The 20,535-nt window shown below is 42.2% G+C and overlaps 1 protein-coding gene across 1 annotated transcript; it reads left to right on the plus strand.

Moving 5' to 3' along the window:
• The first annotated feature begins 12,273 nt into the window (after positions 1-12,273).
• On the plus strand, positions 12,274-14,246 carry LOC123452583. Its single transcript, XM_045129259.1, has 3 exons — positions 12,274-12,544; positions 12,990-13,131; positions 14,048-14,246. The coding sequence occupies exons 1-3, from the start codon at positions 12,337-12,339 to the stop codon at positions 14,052-14,054; spliced, it is 357 nt and encodes a 118-aa protein (XP_044985194.1). The 5' UTR covers positions 12,274-12,336; the 3' UTR covers positions 14,055-14,246.
• Positions 14,247-20,535: the final 6,289 nt, after the last annotated feature.

Genomic DNA, 20,535 nt, shown 5'->3' on the forward strand with positions numbered 1-20,535 from the left:
GCTCATGCATCATTTTGAGTGCATATGATTGTTATTGAATGTTGCCATTCATTCGGTAGGCTCCGCACCCCCGGATTCCACCGAATATCCCTCTGACGGATATCGTTCCTCCTCTGAGCAACAAGGCAAGCAACCCTTTTGATCATCCCGATAATTCCCATGCTCTTGCTCCTGCACTTATTTATTGCATTAGGATCAAATGCTTCAACTGCTTTTGCCACGATAGTTGAACCCACTTCCTTTGCATGACCTAACCTTGTCACAGTAAATAGCCGAACCTTGCAACCTAGCATACCTGGTAGTTGCTTGAGCTATGATGTGCCTTATCCTGCTATGCATGCTATGCTTAGAGTTGTGTATGGTCTGTCATCTGGGAGGTGAACAGAATTGTGGAATGTGTTTGGTGAGCAAAGGTTGTGTGTTGAACTTGATTTGGTAAAGGTACCGGTGAAAGGCTGTGTAGGAGTACATGGCAGGTTGTTTCATTGGAACCGTCCTTAGGAACTGAGTTCCGTGTATGTATTCCAAGACTAGTTACTACCACATGCTGGGCCCTGAAATATGACCCCTCTCGGCCTATTAATCGCGTAGTACTCGGTCCAGGAGTTGCAAGTAGTTTCTGGTGTTTATAGTAATGCTGGAGGCCGTGCATGGTGCTGACCTGAGAGGTGGACCGTGATGCGGTAGGCAGTGGCATGGTGTACCAAGTGGCACCCGGATGGTGGGCTTGGGAACCCTGCGCACATCGTTTGAGGCCGTGGCGGAAACCTCTGCCGGACTTCCGTACGGGTTACTCTCAGATAGGCGATAAACCTGGACTAGGTACTAGTGTGGTTAACGGTCCTGGCCGATTCCCTCGCTGGGCTTCCGCTTGAAGGTTGCCGAGGTGCATGACGTGCACATGGCGATAAGTGGCGAGAGCGTGTGTGACGAAGTACACCCCTGCAGGGTTATGATCTATTCGAATAGCCGCGTCCGCGGATATGGACTACTTGGAGACATATGTTGTTCATAGATAACTTCAATGGCTACTCATAAAATTGCCAAGATAAGCGTGAGTGTCGTGGACGGCATTTCCGTACGGAGACGGAATGATTCCACGATAGTGTATTGTTGTGGTGTTAGTGGACTCGTGTGCGAGAAATCAAGTTGTCAAATCTAATTTCAAAATGCAAGTTGTCTAGCCACGAGTCAAATGCTGGCTTTCCGCATGAAACCCCACAATACCCTTTGATACCTTGCATGACTAGTTAGTTCTCCTAAAGTCTTACTGAGTACCTTCGTACTCATGTTTGCTTAATAAATGTTGCAGAGGTTGCTAATGACCCTAATGGAGGGTTCTTCGTAGACATCGACGACGACGAGTAGCTGGTGTCCCAGCTACGATCTGGCCCTACTTCGGCTCTGTAGTATAGTCAGGCCATGTGCCTTCTAGTTGCCCTGTCTGTACCCAGACAGTTTATAACTCTTCCACTGGCTTGTAATTGTATGACTGCTATTATGGGTCGTGAGACCCTTAATGTGTAATATTATGTGTGTGGCTCTTCCGAGCCTCTTAAATAAAGCTTGTATGTTTATGGTTATGTTGTGATGCCATCGATGTATCTATACATATCGGTATGCCATGCGTACGTGTGTCTTACTTGATATGTATGGGGTTCGAATACCTAGTCGTGAACTTTAGTAGCACTCCTTACAAGGAAATGCCCCTTTGTGATCCAACGAGCCTTCGTAGTTCGCTACTGCTCTGGACACATTGGTTGACCGGCATGTGTCCTTCTTAGCTGCTGTGTCTGTCCCCTTTGGGGAAATGTCACGCGACGTAATGGAGCCCTTGTAGCTTGCTACGACTCGTCTACGTTCGCTGATGACCGACACCTGCTTTGTTGGGTCATGTATGCGTGTCCTTGTGCGGTACTGCCACTTTGGTCTATGAATAGACATGTCGATCCGGGTTCTTTGACATTGGATTGCTAGCGACACTATCGCATACGTGAGTCAAAAGACGCAAACGGTCCCGGCTAAGGTAAGGCTGCAACCGTGGAGTTAACCGTGCGTGAGACCACAAAGGGATGCGATGTGTTACAGGCTGGATTCCTATGGCTTAGGATCGGGGTCCCGACACATCTCGTCGGGACGAGAGTGGTCAGTGAGGGCATATCGATGTGAGATGGTGGTAACACTATGGTATATCATCTATAAAAATTGTGTGGTGCTAACTCTTGCAAGAAAACTTAAACCTCGTGAGTCGATCGTAGATGAAGTCTTGCCAGTGCATCACCTTACTTTTCGTGCTACCACAGGTCTTCCCAAAAGTGAATACAGATATTAGGTCATAAGCCTATTACCTTGTGCACACCAAGTAGAAGGGTCGAGATGAAGGTTCCATGGTCCTGGAATAAAGACAGTCATCCAGTGAGGGGGCATGAGTGTTTGTGGTCTCGTACCAAGAGGGGAGGGCCCTCCCCTTGGAGTGCGTGGTATAAATTTGATCCCATGCTATTTGGGGATGTTGGTTTCCCCGTCTTATAGTTTTTCACTGAAAGTGTAGTCCGGGTGATTCTGGACCTCGCTGGGTAAAAATGGGTCTGTGCACATTTTGAGTGGTTACTTCTAAAATACCGTACACAGGATTAGTCCTAATGACTATTGAAACTTGTTGGTTGTGGGTAAAGACTACACTCTCTACAGAGTTAAAAACTATTCGAGTAGCCACATCCATGGTCATGGACGATAGGTTGACAAGTCAAGGGTCGATCTGAGTGTAGGTCTTCGGAGGAAGAAATTGAAACATGATGATGATCATGAACCGAGATGACAACCATAATTTTTATGAATTTTACTATGGACTAATTATTTCTGGTATATGAATTTTTGAGTATCCTTGGGACGGTTCTGCCTCTCGGATACTCGATGTTATTCTTTTCATATAAGCCCTTATGAGGTGTCGCTGAGACGCCCGACTATAGCAACTGCTACTACTTCATGTGAGCCCTTTTCTGTGATGTCGCTTAGATGCCCGACTATGGCATTTGTCATTAATACCACATAAATCCCTTTGTGTGGTGTTGCATAGATGCCCAACTATGGTAACAACTAGTACTTCATATAAGCCCTTTTTTGTGGTGTCGCTTAGACGCCCGAGTGTGGCATCTGTCATTAATAACATATATAGCCCTTTCTGTGGTGTTGCATAGACGTCCGACTATGGCAACTGTTGCTACTTCCATAAAAAGCCCTTTTTTGTGGTGTCGCTTAGACGCCCGACTGTGGCAACTGTTAGTACTTCCATATAAGCCGTTTATGTGGTGTCGTTTAGACGCTCGATTATGGCTCGCATGTTATTACGTATTTCATCATTATTATATGTTATAAGTGTTGGAATTATTCCCTTGAGGCAATAATAAATATAGTTATTATTATAATTCTTGTATCAAGATAATCGTTTATTATCCATGCTATAATTGTATTGAATGAAGACTCATTTACATGTGTGGATACATAGACAAAACACCGTCCCTAGCAAGCCTCTAGTTGGCTAGCCAGTTGATCAAAGATAGTCAGTGTCTTCTGATTATGAACAAGGTGTTGTTGCTTGATAACTGGATCACGTCATTAGGAGAATCACGTGATGGACTAGACCCAAACTAATAGACGTAGGATGTTGATCGTGTCATTTTGTTGCTACTGTTTTCTGCGTGTCAAGTATTTATTCCTATGACCATGAGATCATATAACTCACTGACACCAGAGGAATGCTTTGTGTGTATCAAACGTCGCAACGTAACTGGGTGACTATAAAGATGCTCTACAGGTATCTCCGAAGGTGTTAGTTGAGTTAGTATGGATCAAGACTGGGATTTGTCACTCCGTGTGACGGAGAGGTATCTCGGGGCCCACTCGGTAATACAACATCACACACATGCCTTGCAAGCAATGTAACTTAGTGTAAGTTGCGGGATCTTGTATTACGGAACGAGTAAAGAGACTTGCCGGTAAACGAGATTGAAATAGGTATACGGATACTGACGATCGAATCTCGGGCAAGTAACATACCGAAGGACAAAGGGAATGACATACGGAATTATATGAATCCTTGGCACTGAGGTTCAAACGATAAGATCTTCGTAGAATATGTAGGATCCAATATGGGCATCCAGGTACCGCTATTGGATATTGACCGAGGAGTCTCTCGGGTCATGTCTCCATAGTTCTCGAACCCGCAGGGTCTGCACACTTAAGGTTCGACGTTGTTTTATGCGCATTTGAGTTATATGGTTGGTTACCGAATGTTGTTCGGAGTCCCGGATGAGATCACGGACGTCACGAGGGTTTCCGGAATAGTCTGGAAACGAAGATTGATATATAGGATGACCTCATTTGATTACCGGAAGGTTTTCGGAGTTACCGGGAATGTACCGGGAATGACGAATGGGTTCCGGGAGTTCACCGGGGGAGGGCAACCCACCCCGGGGAAGCCCATAGGCCATAAGGGTGGCGCACAAGCCCTTAGTGGGCTTGTGGGACAGCCCAAAAGGGCCCTATGCGCCATAGAGATAAAAATCAAAGAGAAAGAAAAAAAAAGGGAGGTGGGAAGGAAGGGAAGGACTCCCACCCACCAAACCAAGTCCAACTCGGTTTGGGGGGGGAGCCTTCCCCCCTTGGCTCGGCCGACCCCCTTGGGGCTCGGCAAGGTCCCCTCCCTCCCACCTATATATACGGATGTTTTAGGGCTGATTTGAGACGACTTTTCCACGGCAGCCCGACCACATACCTCCACGGTTTTTCCTCTAGATCGCGTTTCTGCGGAGCTCGGGCGGAGCCCTGCTGAGACAAGGTCATCACCAACCTCCGGAGCACCGTCACGCTGCCGGAGAACTCTTCTACCTCTTTGTCTCTCTTGCTGGATCAAGAAGGCCGAGATCATCGTCGAGTTGTACGTGTGCTGAACGCGGAGGTGCCGTCCGTTCGGTACTAGATCGTGGGACTGATTGCGGGATTGTTCGCGGGGCGGATCGAGGGACGTGAGGACATTCCACTACATCAACCGTGTTCACTAACGCTTCTGATGTACGATCTACAAGGGTACGTAGATCACTCATCCCCTCTCGTAGATGGACATCACCATGATAGGTCTTCGTGCGCGTAGGAAATTTTTTGTTTCCCATGCGACGTTCCCCAACAATAAGCCCCTTGTTGTGGCGTCATCTTAGACGCCCAACTACGACACACCTGTCATTATCTCATTGTAAGCCCTCTATGCGGTGTCTCCCAGACGCCCGACTATGGCTTATAGTGCGTGTCTTTACGAGGTGTCACCTCAGATGCTTGTTCGACACCTTTAAATTTACTATTTTCCCTTTACCTTGCTTCCTTATACATCAAGGGTAGAAATGATTTAACCACATAACCTCACCGATGAATTTAATCTTGTGGCATATCAGGTGGTATTAAAGTGTGTGTGCATGCATCTCACCTACTTTTACTTATCTGTCTTCTTGATGTTTGCGAGTACATTCAAAGTACCCATTGGCTTGTCCCTGGCTATTGTCTTGGACAGATCGCATATTTGGAGAGGAGCACGATGATAGCAACCCGGGAACCTGAGAGTCAAGGATAGTAGCCTTGTGAGATAGGGATTATCCAGGTCAACTGTTCCTGTGGAAATGGAGCCCATGAGCACTAGAGATTCCACGAGTCACTTCCACCGTCAACCTCTAGAACTTTTTGTCCAACCTCCCCCCATAAACCTTCATGGTTTTGTACCCAAATTTTGTATTTGCTTGGAATATTTGTATCAAGTGAGTGTTCACCAGCTAACAGTAGTCCTGGGGTTGATGAACACAAGGGCATGTTTTTCTGGAAATTGTTTTCTGAAAACCCGGTCACTACAAACACTTCAAAAGAGGATTACATCGGATAGATCACCATGGTAATCACAGTGAACTCTATATTGAAGATCAAAGAGAGAAGAAGCCATCCAGGTACTACCTAAGGACCCGCATGTATGTGGTTGAATAGTCACATACCTTCATGGAGGAAGCAAGGTTGATGTAGGTGGCCTCCATGATTCATTCCCCCTTCGGTAGAGCGCCCAAAAAAGTCTCCAGATGGACTCCCATAAGAACAGAAACTTGCGGCAGAAGAAAAACTGTTTCAGGTGGCACTCTGTTGGTTTCCCAATTTTAGAGAATTTATGGTGGTGGAATTAGGTCATACAAAGCCACAAGGGGCCCACAAAGCATCAGGGAGCACCCTATTGCCTTTTTGTCTCCTTGTGTGTCTTCTTGTCTCCTTCTAAAGCTTATAGGTCCTTTTTTGTCCAAAAAATGTCAAAACAATTCGTAGCGTTTGGACATTGATTGGTACGGATTTCCTGGAAAACCAAAACAAGCAAAAAAACAACAACTCGCACATGGCACTTGATTAATAGGTTAGCTCCCAAAAATGATATAAAATACATATAATTGCATATAAAGCATCGAAGATTGATAATGTATAACATGGAACAATAAGAAATTATCGCTATGTTGGAGACATATCAGCATCCACAAGCTTAAATTCATGCTCTTCCTCGAGTAGGTAATTGTTAAAAATAAAATTTTCGATGCGACATGCTACTCAACATGTAATCTCTTTTAGGTGTGATCTTGAGGAACAATGAAATAATTAATATCAACATAATAATATCCATGAATGTAAGAAGCATAATAATTCACATTCAAAATATACGATCATTAAAGAATATTATTTCCTACTCATTTATCATATTAGCATGGCATGACTCCGTCTTCACCGCATAAAACTTATATCGTTAGGTCCTATACAAATAGTTTGTAACCCTTTTCCGTGAAGCAGTTCCAAACCATTGCCTTGCATGTGTGTGTGATAGGGGGTAAGGTCCATCACACACAACATCGAAACATCATCCACTATGGGGCGGGCTCCTACTAACGATTCGCCTAAAGTAGTTGTATGTCAAGTCGTAGCCTATCCCACATGTTACACTTTGACATTACATTTGTGATCGACCACACATTTGACACAATGATGCAGATATGTCCATGTGCGACATATGGATAGCACAAACATTTAATACCATGACCTGTTTGCGATACTTACATTATGACACACAGTCAGAAACTTCAAAATGTGCAGGATGGCTCTATTATAGCCAACGTGTCAATTTAATAATCGTGTGCGATAGTTATTCTGATCACACACGCGGTTCGTATGTCAACCGTCTTATTATTGTTCTACATTACACACGCATACATAGGTTTGGAACCGTTTATGTTATTGCTGCCATTCACACACGCTTACAACGTGCAAACGTGTGTGTCATTCCGCACATTCCACACGAATAAAATATGCGACCGTGTGTTGTAAAGCTCATAATCAGAGACGTTATTCTACAAACAATCGTGTGTAATACATGACACTAACGCACATGATTATTCCTTCTAACTTTGTGTACTATAATTTATTACGTAATAGCTTATTTTTGTTAATTTATTATTCAAATTTGAAATTTCAAAATTTTAACTATGAAATGTGGATTTTCTATTAATCAATTCATGCCCTAATTACAATGGTTCGACAGCCAATGCATAAATCAAAAAGCTCAGTATATGTTCGATGGTTACATAATTTGGTAGAAGATTAAATATGACGAACCACAATATACAGTACTAGAGGCGGTAAAGGTGAAGAGAGAATTGTAACTCCTTTTGGCTGTCGACGGTGTTGAAGAAGCGGAAAACCCATAGTGTGCCCTCCTCCATGCCAAAGGTGCGCACAAATTTTGTGCAACCCCTTTTGATGATCGCCCGTCCATCCTTCACCGTCTTCAGGAAGACTTCTAATCAATTATCATGGTAGCATGAAGTATATACTATAACATCCATTACCTCCACTTCGGTCAGGTAGTTTGCAAGGTATTCTTGAGTAAATTCTTCTGAAACCACTTAAAAGAGACAACTTCTAGGTATTCATGTCTAATAGAGTAACTTGTTCTTGGTAGGAAAAGAAGGAAACGGATTACTTACCATCCTTGACCTATGATGAACCACAATATATAGTACTAGAGGCAGTAAAGGTGAAGCGAGAATTGTAACTCCTTTTGGCTGTCAATGGTGTTGAAGAGGCGGAATACCCAAAATGTGCCCTCCTCCATGCCAAAGGTGCACACAAATTTTGTGCAACCCCTTTTGATGATCGCCCGTCCATCCTTCACCGTCTTCAGGAAGACTTCTAAACAATTATCATGGTAGCATGAATTATATACTATAACATCCATTGCCTCCACTTCGGTCAGGTAGTTTGCAAGGTATTCTTGAGTAAATTCCTTCTGAAACCACTTAAAAGAGAAAACTTCTAGGTATTCATGTCTAATAGAGTAACTTGTTGTTGGTAGGAAAAGAAGGCAACGGATTACTTACCATCCTAAAGTTCACTGATGTCTTGGATAAAGTGTAAACAAAGAGTTTAATTCCACTCATATGACTCTTCTACCTAACATTTTTTCTTAGTTTCCTCACTTGATGCATGTTCATGTTTATCTCATTGCCCCATATGCGAAGGGGGTCGAAGCGTCGATCAGTACCGCTAACATAAGTACCTACAACCAATAGATAAACATTAGAAGCTAAGTTGCAATTGCAGGAAATATTATAAGACAATGGGATGTGACTAACCTCGACGGTAAACAACAACATCGCGCATTGTAGCCCTAAATAAGTACATAGAAAGGCATGTTAAATACAACAAGGTTAACATCCACCAAAAATATCAAATGTTAGTTAAACGACAATATATCCAGTGATTTTTTCATTGCAAGGAGTAGCACGGTAGCAAAAGGATAGAGGAAAAGTAGTGGATATAATTGTTCACTACAACAAGCTTAACAACAATCTAGCATGGGAATTGTAATTTGTAACTGATATTGGTGAAATTAAACAGGACGGTTCATTCTTGAACAATAGTGTGCATTACTGAAAATAGACAATAGGCATATTAACAATAAAGTACACACAACCTAACATAGTCATTAAAACTTGTACCACTGAAACTATAATTAACACATCAACCATACAAAAACATACCCATTGCAACTACTACTGGTAAAATTGAATTGGACAGTACATACTTGGTGAATCCCGAGGGGTAGTCGCTGGGGCACTTCATCTTGGCCAGAGCTCGCCCAAAATCGGTAGCAAGGTGTTCCTACGGGTCGAAGCGTCGATTAGTACAACTAACATATGTACCTACAAGAAACAAGTAAAAGTTAGAAGCTAAACTGGAATTGCACAAATGATGTAAAATACTATAAGATATTGGGATGTGACTAACCTCAACGGTAAACAACATCATCGTGCATTGTCGCCCTGCGTAAGTACATGGAAAGGAATTTTAACAACAACAGGATTAACTTCCACAAAAAATGTCAAATGGTAATTAAAGGAAGACATCTCCAGTGATATATTCATTGCAAAGCGTAGCACGGTACCAATTGGACAGCGTAAAAATGGATATGACTGTTCACTATAATAGGCTTAACAATAACCTAGCATAGTTATTAGTGAAATTGAACTGGATATTTCATACGTGAAAACATAGTGCGCATAACTAAAATAAACAATGAATGTGTTAACTACAGAGTACATAAAACATAAGATATTGATTAAAACTTGTATCGGTGAAACTGAAATTGAGATAGTTAAACATTCCAACTGGTATTGGTAAAATTCAACTCGACACTTCATAATTGGTAATCTTGATGTGTAGTTGCTGGGAATCTTCATCTCGTCTAGAGCCCGTCCAAAGTCAATGGCGAGGTGTTCATGTGGGTGTAACCATGGATCAATACCGCTAACATATCTACATGTAAAAGAAACATGTAAATGTTAGAAGCATGTGGCACTTCATCTCGAGAAGAGACTGCACCAAGTTGGTGGCAGCAGCGGCAAGGTGTTCCTCTGGGTCGACACGCATAGGGACCACCGCGCTATCGACCACCATGAGCTTCTCAACCTCCACGTGATATGTGGTTGGGCTTACGCGTGGATGCTCGGCGACATGGAGTGGGGATATAGAGGCATGAGGGTGTTTTGTAGGCTCCATCTAAGAAATCGGGTTGGGGCTGTGATGGAGATCGGTGGTTACCTCACAAGATCGATGAGGATGGGGCAAAACATGGATGTGGCTGTGACGGCGGCGATTGGGCAGCAAGAAGGGGGATAGGGGAAATTCTATGGGTGGGTATGGGGTGGGAGGAATAAATTCTTAAATCCCACGCATATTGAAAATTCATCATGAAACGCAAACATTTTGCAGGGGAACCACACTACACAAACAAATCGGATCGAATGCCCGTGTGCGAGAAAAGAGAAAATTGGCGATCCCGCATCGAAAAAATTGTACAAGTGTAATTGCTTAAATCAGTCGTTGGAGGTCGTAATGGTACACAAGGTCCACTCGATGAACATACTTCAGTTCAAAGATCATAATTTGCTATAAAAATAGTAGTAGGGGTAATTACTAGCACTTGGATGATCATAATTAATTAAACTAATGTTCGAGCGGCACACATGCAAACTACTTCTCCAATGCTGGCCAGACGCCCTCGCTCTCAACCCTATCAGCGGCAGCCCACCGTGCTTCAATCTCCGGCCAGCTCTCGTGAGTGGCTTTGGTAGCTACCACTGCGATCGTGATGGCAGGTGCAGATATCAGGCCATGTTGGCCAAAGGTCGTCGCTCCCCTTCTTGGCCATGTCGTTGACAATACATCGTAATTGGACCTCCATCTATGTGTCCAGAACAGCGTGTGTGCTAGGTTTTTCTTGATGCAGATGGACTCTCTTTTCTTGGGTGCATTTTGCTTTTTCCACTTGGCCTATTCAACTTTGGCCTTTGCTTCATCTTTCACACATTTGGCATAGACACCTAATACATATACAATGTATCTATAATTTTGTATTGTTTAATGCTACTATATTATCATTCTAGGATACTTTTTAAGCATTTATTTGTTGATGTCTACTATTTTTTAGCAATAACCTATTAACCAGTGCCAAGTGCTACTTGTTGTTTTATGAATGTTTTTTGTTTTTAGGAATACCCAAATGAAGTCAAAATACCCCGAAACTTTTTGATGATTTTTTCTAGAAAAAATAAGGACCTCGAAGCTTCATAGGAAGACCAAAGGGCACACGAGGCCCCCAAGCCAACAGGGCGCACCCATGGGGGTTGGTCGCGCCTTGATGGCTTGAGGCCACCTTCTAGACCTCCAGCTCTCATTGTTTGGCTTATAAATTCTTTAGCATCCCAAAAACCCTAGAGAGCCTCCCAAAACACTTTATCCACCACTGCAATTCTTTGTTCCGCCGTGTGCCCATCTAGAGCCTTGTTCCGCCGCACTGCTGGACGTGGGATAGATCATGGAGGACTGATACGTCTCCAACTTATATATAATTTTTTATTGTTACATGCTATTATATTATCATTCTTGGATGTTTATGATCATTTTATAGCAAATTTATATAATTTTTTGGGACTAACCTATTGATATAGTGCCTAGTGCCAATTGATGTTTTTTGCTGTTTTTTCCTTCGCAGAAAATCAATATCAGATGGAGTCCAAATGCCACGAAACTTTACACAATTTCGTTTGGCTTGAAAGCCATGAATCTTCACACACGATAGCCCATTTCTGAGAACACTTTTTTAAATAATCACCATATTATAAGTTTATTATTTTTCCTGATAACTTGGTCACATATTATGACACAAGGCGAAGGTTTTGCATTTTTTTGATTTTTTAATTCGTTATGCCCGTTTCAACATGAGGTCAAAACGGCGGGCATGACCGTTCATAGCTAGGGATTGAATCTTGCCAAAATTTTGTTGGATCTCTGATTAAATAGATACTTCTTTACCTAAAAATGATTTTAGGAAAAAAATCATTAGAAAACTATGAGGCACCTCTAGTTCAAATTTGACCCACTTCGTGCTGAATTGGCGGCAATTTGTCTTTTTCACTAGAGGTGGATAAAAGCTTTTAACACCCAACCATTTTGTCAATTGTACAATAAATATGGCCTAGTATTTTAGAAAAATGATTTGGTCTAATTTTGAAACAAATATATGGTAGGTCCTTCACAAAAAAACTCATTTTGGGCACTTGAAAAATGTTTTACTAATGCTTATGATAATTTTATATTCACGAATTCACTTGATTATGTTTCTAACTTCTCATAATTTTTTATTTGCAGATGCTGGCCTTCATTCTTTAAAAGTTGGGTTTACAGGAGCTCCTCCTCCTCAACCATGCCAAGATGGCAGTGGCGCGATGTCGGTCGGGGACGTTGGCATGTAGTCGCCCGAGGCGTCGCCGGGGCGCTACGTGCGGCGGGTCGACAAGGTGCCGCCTGATGATGATGGCTGCGACGGCGCCCTTGAGGCCGACGGGCGGGGCACCGGGGACAACGACCCCTTCAACATCCCCGCCAAGCGCACGCCCGACGAAGGCTATGGCGGTGGAGGGTGAGTTGCCATTCCCTACTCAACTTGCTGCATTCAGCTCGACTTGCTGGGGCTGCAGGGTGCTTGAGTTACTTTCCATTTGGATCCTCTAATGCAATTGTTAGTGATATCTATGTAACATTCTATTTAGTGAACAACATACACTGTTATGGACCATGTGCTAGTTAATAGGTTATAATAATTTATTCATTTGTGCTCAGATGTTAAAAAATATTGTTACTTGCATGGCCCTTATCCAATGATTAAATGTTTTACTAGCAATAAATCCAATATATAAAAAAGCTTCAGTTTTGGATTGTTGATTTAGGAGCATCAAACATTAATTTTGATCCAATTTCAGTTTTTGTTGATTGTCGATTGTTGATTTAGCATTCGGCAAAGCGGCTTCTAGCTTTAGTTTCTGCATCTCCTCTTATTTTGATCCTTGCATTTGTTTTGCGTGCAGGTTGCTATGGCGCAGACAAGCTGCTGCTGCAGGTGGACGACTCCTCATGGATGCTCAACCTATCTCTCCTACCCCCACACGTGTTGAGCTCCACTTCGTCTTTCTACCCATGCAGATCTGATGTGATGTGCACAAAATACTTGTAATTGTTCTCGACACAACACCCCATCACGTCTTGTTCGATTCGGATGTGCAATTTCATTGCTATTGTGTTGTTTGATGCTTGCTTCACAAGAGGGAAACCATGGATATAAGTTGAGCTTCCTTTTAATTTTATAGTAATAATAATCATTTGGTTCCATTTTCTCTGCTGCTAGTATAGTTTGCTGCTGCAGTAATCTCATTGTGATGAACTTTGCAATAACCAGTTTTCTCATTACACTAATGATGCAAGGCTTCTCCTGCTGCTGCTGCTGCATGTCTTCATCGACTTAGTTCTTCCACAGGGAGAGATATAAATCCTTTACTTGTTCACTTTGTAATCTGCAGATTACTTCTTCCATTAATCATCTAGTGCTCCTATTAGTGAGATTCATCTAGTATTTTTTTTGCGAAGCATGCAATGGTTTGGAATACTTGATCATGACCTGATGAAACCTACATGTCGTTAGCATGTATATATATTAAATGCATTAAATCTGGTTAAATGCATTCTACTACAACAGCCAGAAGCAATTCATTTTATTAAATGCATTCTGGTTTGCATTCTGGTTAGGATTTGGTCGTAGCATCACCTTGCTGTTCTGTTTTAAATCTGGTTGCAAGTTATTATTTTTCCAGAACCAACATCTTACATTTCGGGCATTGGGCATTGGAATTTAGGAATTTCTGTATAATTTTAGTTCTGTATGTGTCCAATGCAAACATTACTGTGAGCTGACAAATTGATTCTAAAATGTCCTATTAACTTTATTTCACATGGTGATTTCTGGATTTAGTACCAATTTATTGTTCCTCTGGCCTATGCATTGTACCTTGCATTATTTGTTATTTACTGTTAAATATGCTGTTAGATTATTTTTATTTTGCCCCTAACCATTTTGTTGTATAACGTGCAGATGCTAGCCTTTCATGTTTCTTCACAAACATGAGGACAAATAAGAAGAAGCATAGTTCAGTGGATCTAGTTCTGGGAGTAATGAAGCCCATGTGATGCTTCATTACTATACACTTGTAGAGCTTTTTATCTGATTGTAAACTTAATGCTGATCACATTTATATGTGTTATATTATGTAAAAGATTGCCTTTTGCTGTTATTTGAAGTATTGTGTCTATTTTGATTTTAATATTGATTGTTTAATTATGAGCATATTGAAATCTGAAAAACATGACCTTGACAACATGGGTCCACAAAGCAGAATGTGACATGTGGGACCCACTTACCAGAACTTGACAATTGGGGTGCATTTGAAAAACAAAAAACAAAGGCTACAACCCAAAAATAAAAAAGGCTAAAATGTTGGGCCTGGCCGTTGACGAAAATTAATAGGAAAAAATAATAAAAGGATGATTTGTTGGGCTCGGCCCATGTAGACCTGGCTGATTCTTACCAACGACCAATCCAATTGGTCGTAACTTTGCCACGTCGGCTTGCCACGTTGGATCCTATGTGGCTTGGCCAGACAACTAACGACCAAAATAATTTTAATGCTTTCGTTTGGTTGTAAAATCCTACAACCAATCCAGCAAAAAGCTCGTTATAGTTCATTAGAGACCCTCAGCTTTTGACCGTCTGTTTTTGGTCATAAAAAGGTCGCAAGTGAAAATCAATGACCATTCGGTGACCAATATTGAAGGTCGTTAGTTGACATATTTCTTGTAGTGTGAAGGAGGAATCACTCTTCATGAACCACCGCCGGTTAACTACAATACATAGCTAACATCAAGAGTAGGTAATGAGGTGTCACCCTCGGTACTCGATAGTAGCTCTGTAACATCTTACAACAAGGGGTGTGTGAGTGATGTGATGGCTCTTGGCTCGTCGATCAGTAAATCGAGTCTTCGATGATAAAGCGGGGCAACGGGGACTAAGAGGTCAATGGGGATCACTGATCCACCTATACTAAACATTTAATGTGCAACATGGTATACTAACAGTTTATCAAAAGCACGCTATGCATCAGAACATGAGCTATCTACAACAGTAGCAAAATCGAATGCAAGCATGAGGGAGAACGAATGGGCGATATAGGAAAGATCAAGGGGGTTGCTTGTCTGGTTGCTCTGCACACAGATACAGATCCTCGTCGATGAAGTAGTCGATCACCGAATCATCATTAGTCACGGGGTCTACCGGAAATAAGTAACACAGGGGAAAACAAATAAATGATGGGGCTATCAAATGCAACACAAATGCAATGGCACGGCAAGATGTGTGGGTGACATGCCCTAATGCATCCCTAAGCATTTTACAAGAAGGGGAAAATAACTCGCAATATTTTCCGTGCTCTAGGTATTTTTTGAACAGATGATCCTCATGCAAAATGACCATGTTCACTATGTTAGAGAGGTCTCACACGTATGTGGATGGCATATTTAGATTCATTATATTTTTCTGCTAATTTTTCTTACATAAATTTTTCTCATCAGAGTTGTGGTTTATTCTATATGAATTTACAATTTTTTATTAATATTCTGAAATTAATATTAATTCAAATTAAATAGAAAATACTATTGTGAGCTAGTGCTATTCTAGCAATAGTGTAAGATAGTGGGGCCAGTGGGGTGGGTTGACCCAGTAAATATTTGACTGGTCAAAGGGGTGAATAGTGTATGGGTCCCACATATCATTGTCTATGATTTAAGTATATGATAAATAACAGGGGATGGTTCCATAGGTCATCTACTACTAGACTAACTTAACACTAATATAATCCTAAGCTAGACTAAGGCCCTGTTAGGTAATCATCTGCTCCTAAGGGCATGTACAATGATTAATAAGATAGTCTTATCTTAAATCTTGCATGTAATTTAGAGATGACAAAAAAGAGAGTCTATAGTGGGTCATCTCTTAGCCTTCTCTTCTATAATCAGTTATTTTCTAAAAATATGATGAGACATATTGTGCTAAAAGATCACCTTTTGTCTTCTCTTTAATAAAAGAAGGCAAAGCCTTTTTTTCGAGTTCTCTCTCCTCCACCTCATCATTTATCTTATGTGACACTTCTAAGATAGCACCGTTGTACATGCCCTAAGATCTGCGGAGCGGGGAGACTCTAACTCCCTAATTTTGAGCGGTACCGAACAGCTCCAAAACAAGGGCCGGCTCATACACACACCTACACACACAAACACAAACACACAAACACACAAACTCACGCTCCCTCAAACTCATGTACACACAGGCGCACACTCACGCACACTTAGGCATACACACACGGCCAGCAGCAGCTGCAGGCAACCACGGCGGCTGGTAGCAGCACGAGGCAAGGCAGCAACGGGAAGCAGCAACGCATCACCAAGGGCAACAAGCAGCATAGCAGCAACGGTAGCAACAGGAGCACCTAGCGGCCGAGGGGAAAAGCAGTAACGGCGGCATCGCAACAGTAGTAGCTCGGCAACCAGCAGCAGCAAAATAGAGTAGCAGCGGCGACAAAAACACTAGCAAAAACGGAAGCCAACAGTGGCAGCGTCAGCAGCAAGGGCAACCGGCAGTGGGCGGGTGCGCAAGCGTGGGCAGGCGCAGGGGCGCGGCCAGGAGCAAGTGGGCGAGGCCGCACGCAGGCCAGCGCATTCGTAGAGCAGCAAAAACAACAACGCAGGAGCAGCAACCGCATGTCCGCACGTACACGTACAAAGGGTCGGGCGAGCTCGATTACGGTGACTATAGGCACGGATCGAGCCGGAGAAGGGGGGTCGGATGAGAAGCTCGTCCCGGAGCTTGTGGACTGCTCGGTTGCGGCTGGGACGGACCAGAGCAACGACATCGACGGCGAGTTTCTGGCAGCCGTACGGATATAATGACGATGGCGACTGCTATGCAACTTCCCGGCTCTATCTCTTGCCCAAAGTGGACGAAGCCGAGCGCATCGAACCTCCTGGGCATGCTCCCGCACGTTGGCAACGATGATGGCTGCGGTAATGATGGCGAGGCGACGTTCACCATGAATTTTCCGAGCTCAAATTCAGGCAAGAGAGGAAGGGGGAACCAAGGGGATCGAGGGAGAGGGGATGGACGAAGATGAGCCATGGATGTGCGCCATGCCATGGCCTCTGCCTCCACTGTACGTGAGTTAGGGAAAGGATAGGTGGGTTGGGCGAAATGCACCGTGGCCATTTATGACTTAGTAGCATAGTAGATCTCGTATATTTTATCTTTTTCCTTTCTGTAATATTTTACACCAGACTTTTGTATTTAGTTTAAAACAATTCTTGTTATAACTCAAACTTGACACATAATTCAAGCACAATATATTGGAGAAGCCCACAAAGTTTGAGGTCAATTAGAAAAGTATAAATATTTATTTATTTTGAAAAGGCTATTTTATTTGCTGATGGTCGACTTTATAATTTCCTAGGGGTTAATTGGTGGGTATGATAATGTTGGGTTCAACCTAGCAATTCCTTTGTGAATATTTGCATGTGAGCCAACATTTTTATTTTACAATTTGATGAAATAATTTATTTGCCTTTATTTTAAAATTTAAATTTGGCTTTGATTCTATTAAGTGACTATCTGGCTTAGTTAAAAATGATGACGTGACATCATTTGTGTGTGGTTACTGTAGCTTAACTACCGGGTGTCACAACTCTCCGCCACTAAAACAAATTCTCATCCCTAGAATGAAGAGATAGAGGTAAGGGGAGGAACATTTGGTTACGAAATTCTAACAAGTCCTCTTGTATTCGTTGTTATCATCGAAGAGGTTGGTCCTTCTTGTTGATGTATTCACTACTCTGATTAAGGTTAACCTGATGAACTCGTCATCCTTCCATCGGGATCTTCATCGTCCTATGAATGCGACAATAGGGAAAACCTTGGAAGAACATAGGTACACCAAGCTGGGCATCTGACGGTGAACTCGGTGAAGAAGACATGACTTATTTCTTTAGTTCTAACCCAGGAATTCCATTGAGAGCATGAACGCTGGTACAAAAGTTTCAAAAGGGTAGGCAATCATTCCATGCCTAATCAGAAAGTGAAAGGGGTTCACAGCAACAAAAGTATGTTTCGTGTCTGATACTAGAATAGATCATCCCTTGGACAATGGCTCAGGAATTACATACAAATCCAAGTGCAAAGCATACTTTGGAATCAAAGATGTACATGCGAGTCAGGTTTCGATCCTATGGAACTAGTGGTTATGGGCCCATCATGGGTTAAGAGTAGGAAGAGCAGTGACATCTTGCACGGTGTTGGTAGAATGACATGTTAGAGGATAGCCTGCCAGTTATGTTGACAACAACGTCGGTACCAAGGGCGGGGGATGAATAGAACCATTTTCCTAATCGTTGAAATGAGGCGGACCAATAGGCAAAGTTCTCGTCCGCCGGCGGCTACCGGATTGTTATCCACAATAGTAACAGGGTCTTACTGACAGAGCTGTACACCGAGGTTTTTACTAAAGCAGGGAATTACAACTGCTCAGATAAGTTTGGATTTCAAGAAACGTTAAATAGACTAATGGAAGGGGGAAATGTGTTTAAACACAATTATCAGGAGTATAACCTTCCCAAGGAAAAGTAGAGCATGATGTCCATGGAAGGATAGCAAGGACATAATCATTTAGGTAAACGGGAAGGAAAATCATGATTTGTACCCATACAACATTGTTTTGGATAATTGATCGAGAACAATTTAGCATTGTGATTCCAATGATCCTCTTGACATTTGAAGTACTACATCCGTGCTTCGAGGTAGCATTGACATGGTAATCATATAAAGGCCGGACCTTTGGTACACAACGGACTCATTAGGAACAACTTACAAGATAACTCATACGATTTCCTCGTGGAAAAATGGCGAATCTTGCTGAAAAAAATACTATAACAATAGGTCATCTGGCCAGGTGTGCTAGACAAGCCATCACCTTACAGGATTACATAAGGATCCAAGTTATAATTCTTCGAAAAAATGTCCCAACCATCATATCCGCACGAGATTCAGATCTGATTAGTGTTAGGATACCTCACACTCAGGAGGCCCGAGAAGAAAAGTGGGCAACCAAAATAGAAGAGATGAGGATACAAGATTCTCGAGATATGAACTACGGAAGCAAGTCTTGGATCGGGAGTTGGATTGTAAGACACATGAATACAATTTCAATACATTCGTGCCCACATGGGGTTCTTACCATAAAATGCAACCGAGTTCCGATTTGGGAACCATCATCGAGGATATCAAGGTCCTTGTGTAAGTCTGGCTTAGCTATTATGAAGGAACTTATTTTCTTTGACCAAATCAGTCAGTGGCTTGGGTGATAAGAAAAGTTATATGAAGTGAAGATGCCAAATCATCAAAACATGTAACACCTCACACATGTGTGAATGATTTGGGATGACCCCAAAGAAAGCGAAATAAAACTTCCTCATATTCACGGCGGCAAGAATGCAAGTCAACTTTGGAAAACACTTCTTCTATAAAACATATTCTTCATGAGCTAGGCACATGGACAATTCTTTCAAAAGGTTCATCATGAACCATACAGAGGGTGTGGCCGATGGGCTCAGCAATAATCCCTTAAGATTTCGATAGGGTTGAATTTCCAAAGTTATAAGAACAAGCAGATAGCATTTGTCAAAACAAATGATATAATGACGTATGCTCGAGGAAACATCAACAATTAAACATTGATCGCATGGTGCACTCGAAAATTACGGACTGAGTAGAACGACCAATGCTAAGATGTTTAGTCAACAACCAACACACTAAGAATGAAACTATCAGTCATTAACTTCAAAGCCATAGGGTTGCCAGAAGTATTGGAATCACACATTAGAGTTCACTTGTCGGTATTCCAGTTAGAAACAACAAGGGAACCAAAAAATGAGTGGTGATGGCAAGAAGTATCACTATATCAGGAAATTCTTAAGGGGTGCATCAATTCTCACATCACTCTTGGCATAAAAGATGGTAATACTCCAAGGTAGTATATGACATAATCTGGATAGCAAAGAACTCAAGGGACAACACAAAACATGAACAATTTTGTGCTGGAGGGAAGGCAATAAGCCTGTCAATAATAACACAAATCATCAGTGGGAAAGGATGGCATTTCTCATCTTGAATTCAGTTGATATACTGTAAGAGCTCAGAATGCTGATGGTGATCACGACACATTTGTCAAGAAGTTTCATGAAGATGTAACCATTCAGCAATGACGTCAATCAAAGGAATGGTAAAGCGAAAGGTTATCGGAAACACAAATAAGGTTGCTAGCTCAGAATCGAAATTGCCTGTCAGGACAACTAACATAATGTTGAAAACTCGACGTAAGCTTATTGCACTGTTGGAATGTGTTCCGTGGATGAAGGACATATATAGCATGGTCAAGTTGTAGCCTGACGATGGTCATGTAACCTAACAGCTTCGAGTAACGTGATCGA

The sequence above is a fragment of the Hordeum vulgare genome, chromosome 5H (assembly GCF_904849725.1).
Source record: "Hordeum vulgare subsp. vulgare chromosome 5H, MorexV3_pseudomolecules_assembly, whole genome shotgun sequence".
In the NCBI taxonomy this organism is placed as follows: Eukaryota; Viridiplantae; Streptophyta; class Magnoliopsida; order Poales; family Poaceae; genus Hordeum; species Hordeum vulgare.

What these genes read in the sequence shown, in the direction of transcription:
- LOC123452583 (XM_045129259.1), top strand. Translation starts at nt 12,337, where the DNA reads ATGGCAGTGGCGCGATGTCGGTCGGGGACGTTGGCATGTAGTCGCCCG. An exon ending in GAAGGCTATGGCGGTGGAGG is followed by an intron (nt 12,545 to 12,989) that starts GTGAGTTGCCAT and finishes TTTTGCGTGCAG; the next exon opens with GTTGCTATGGCGCAGACAAG.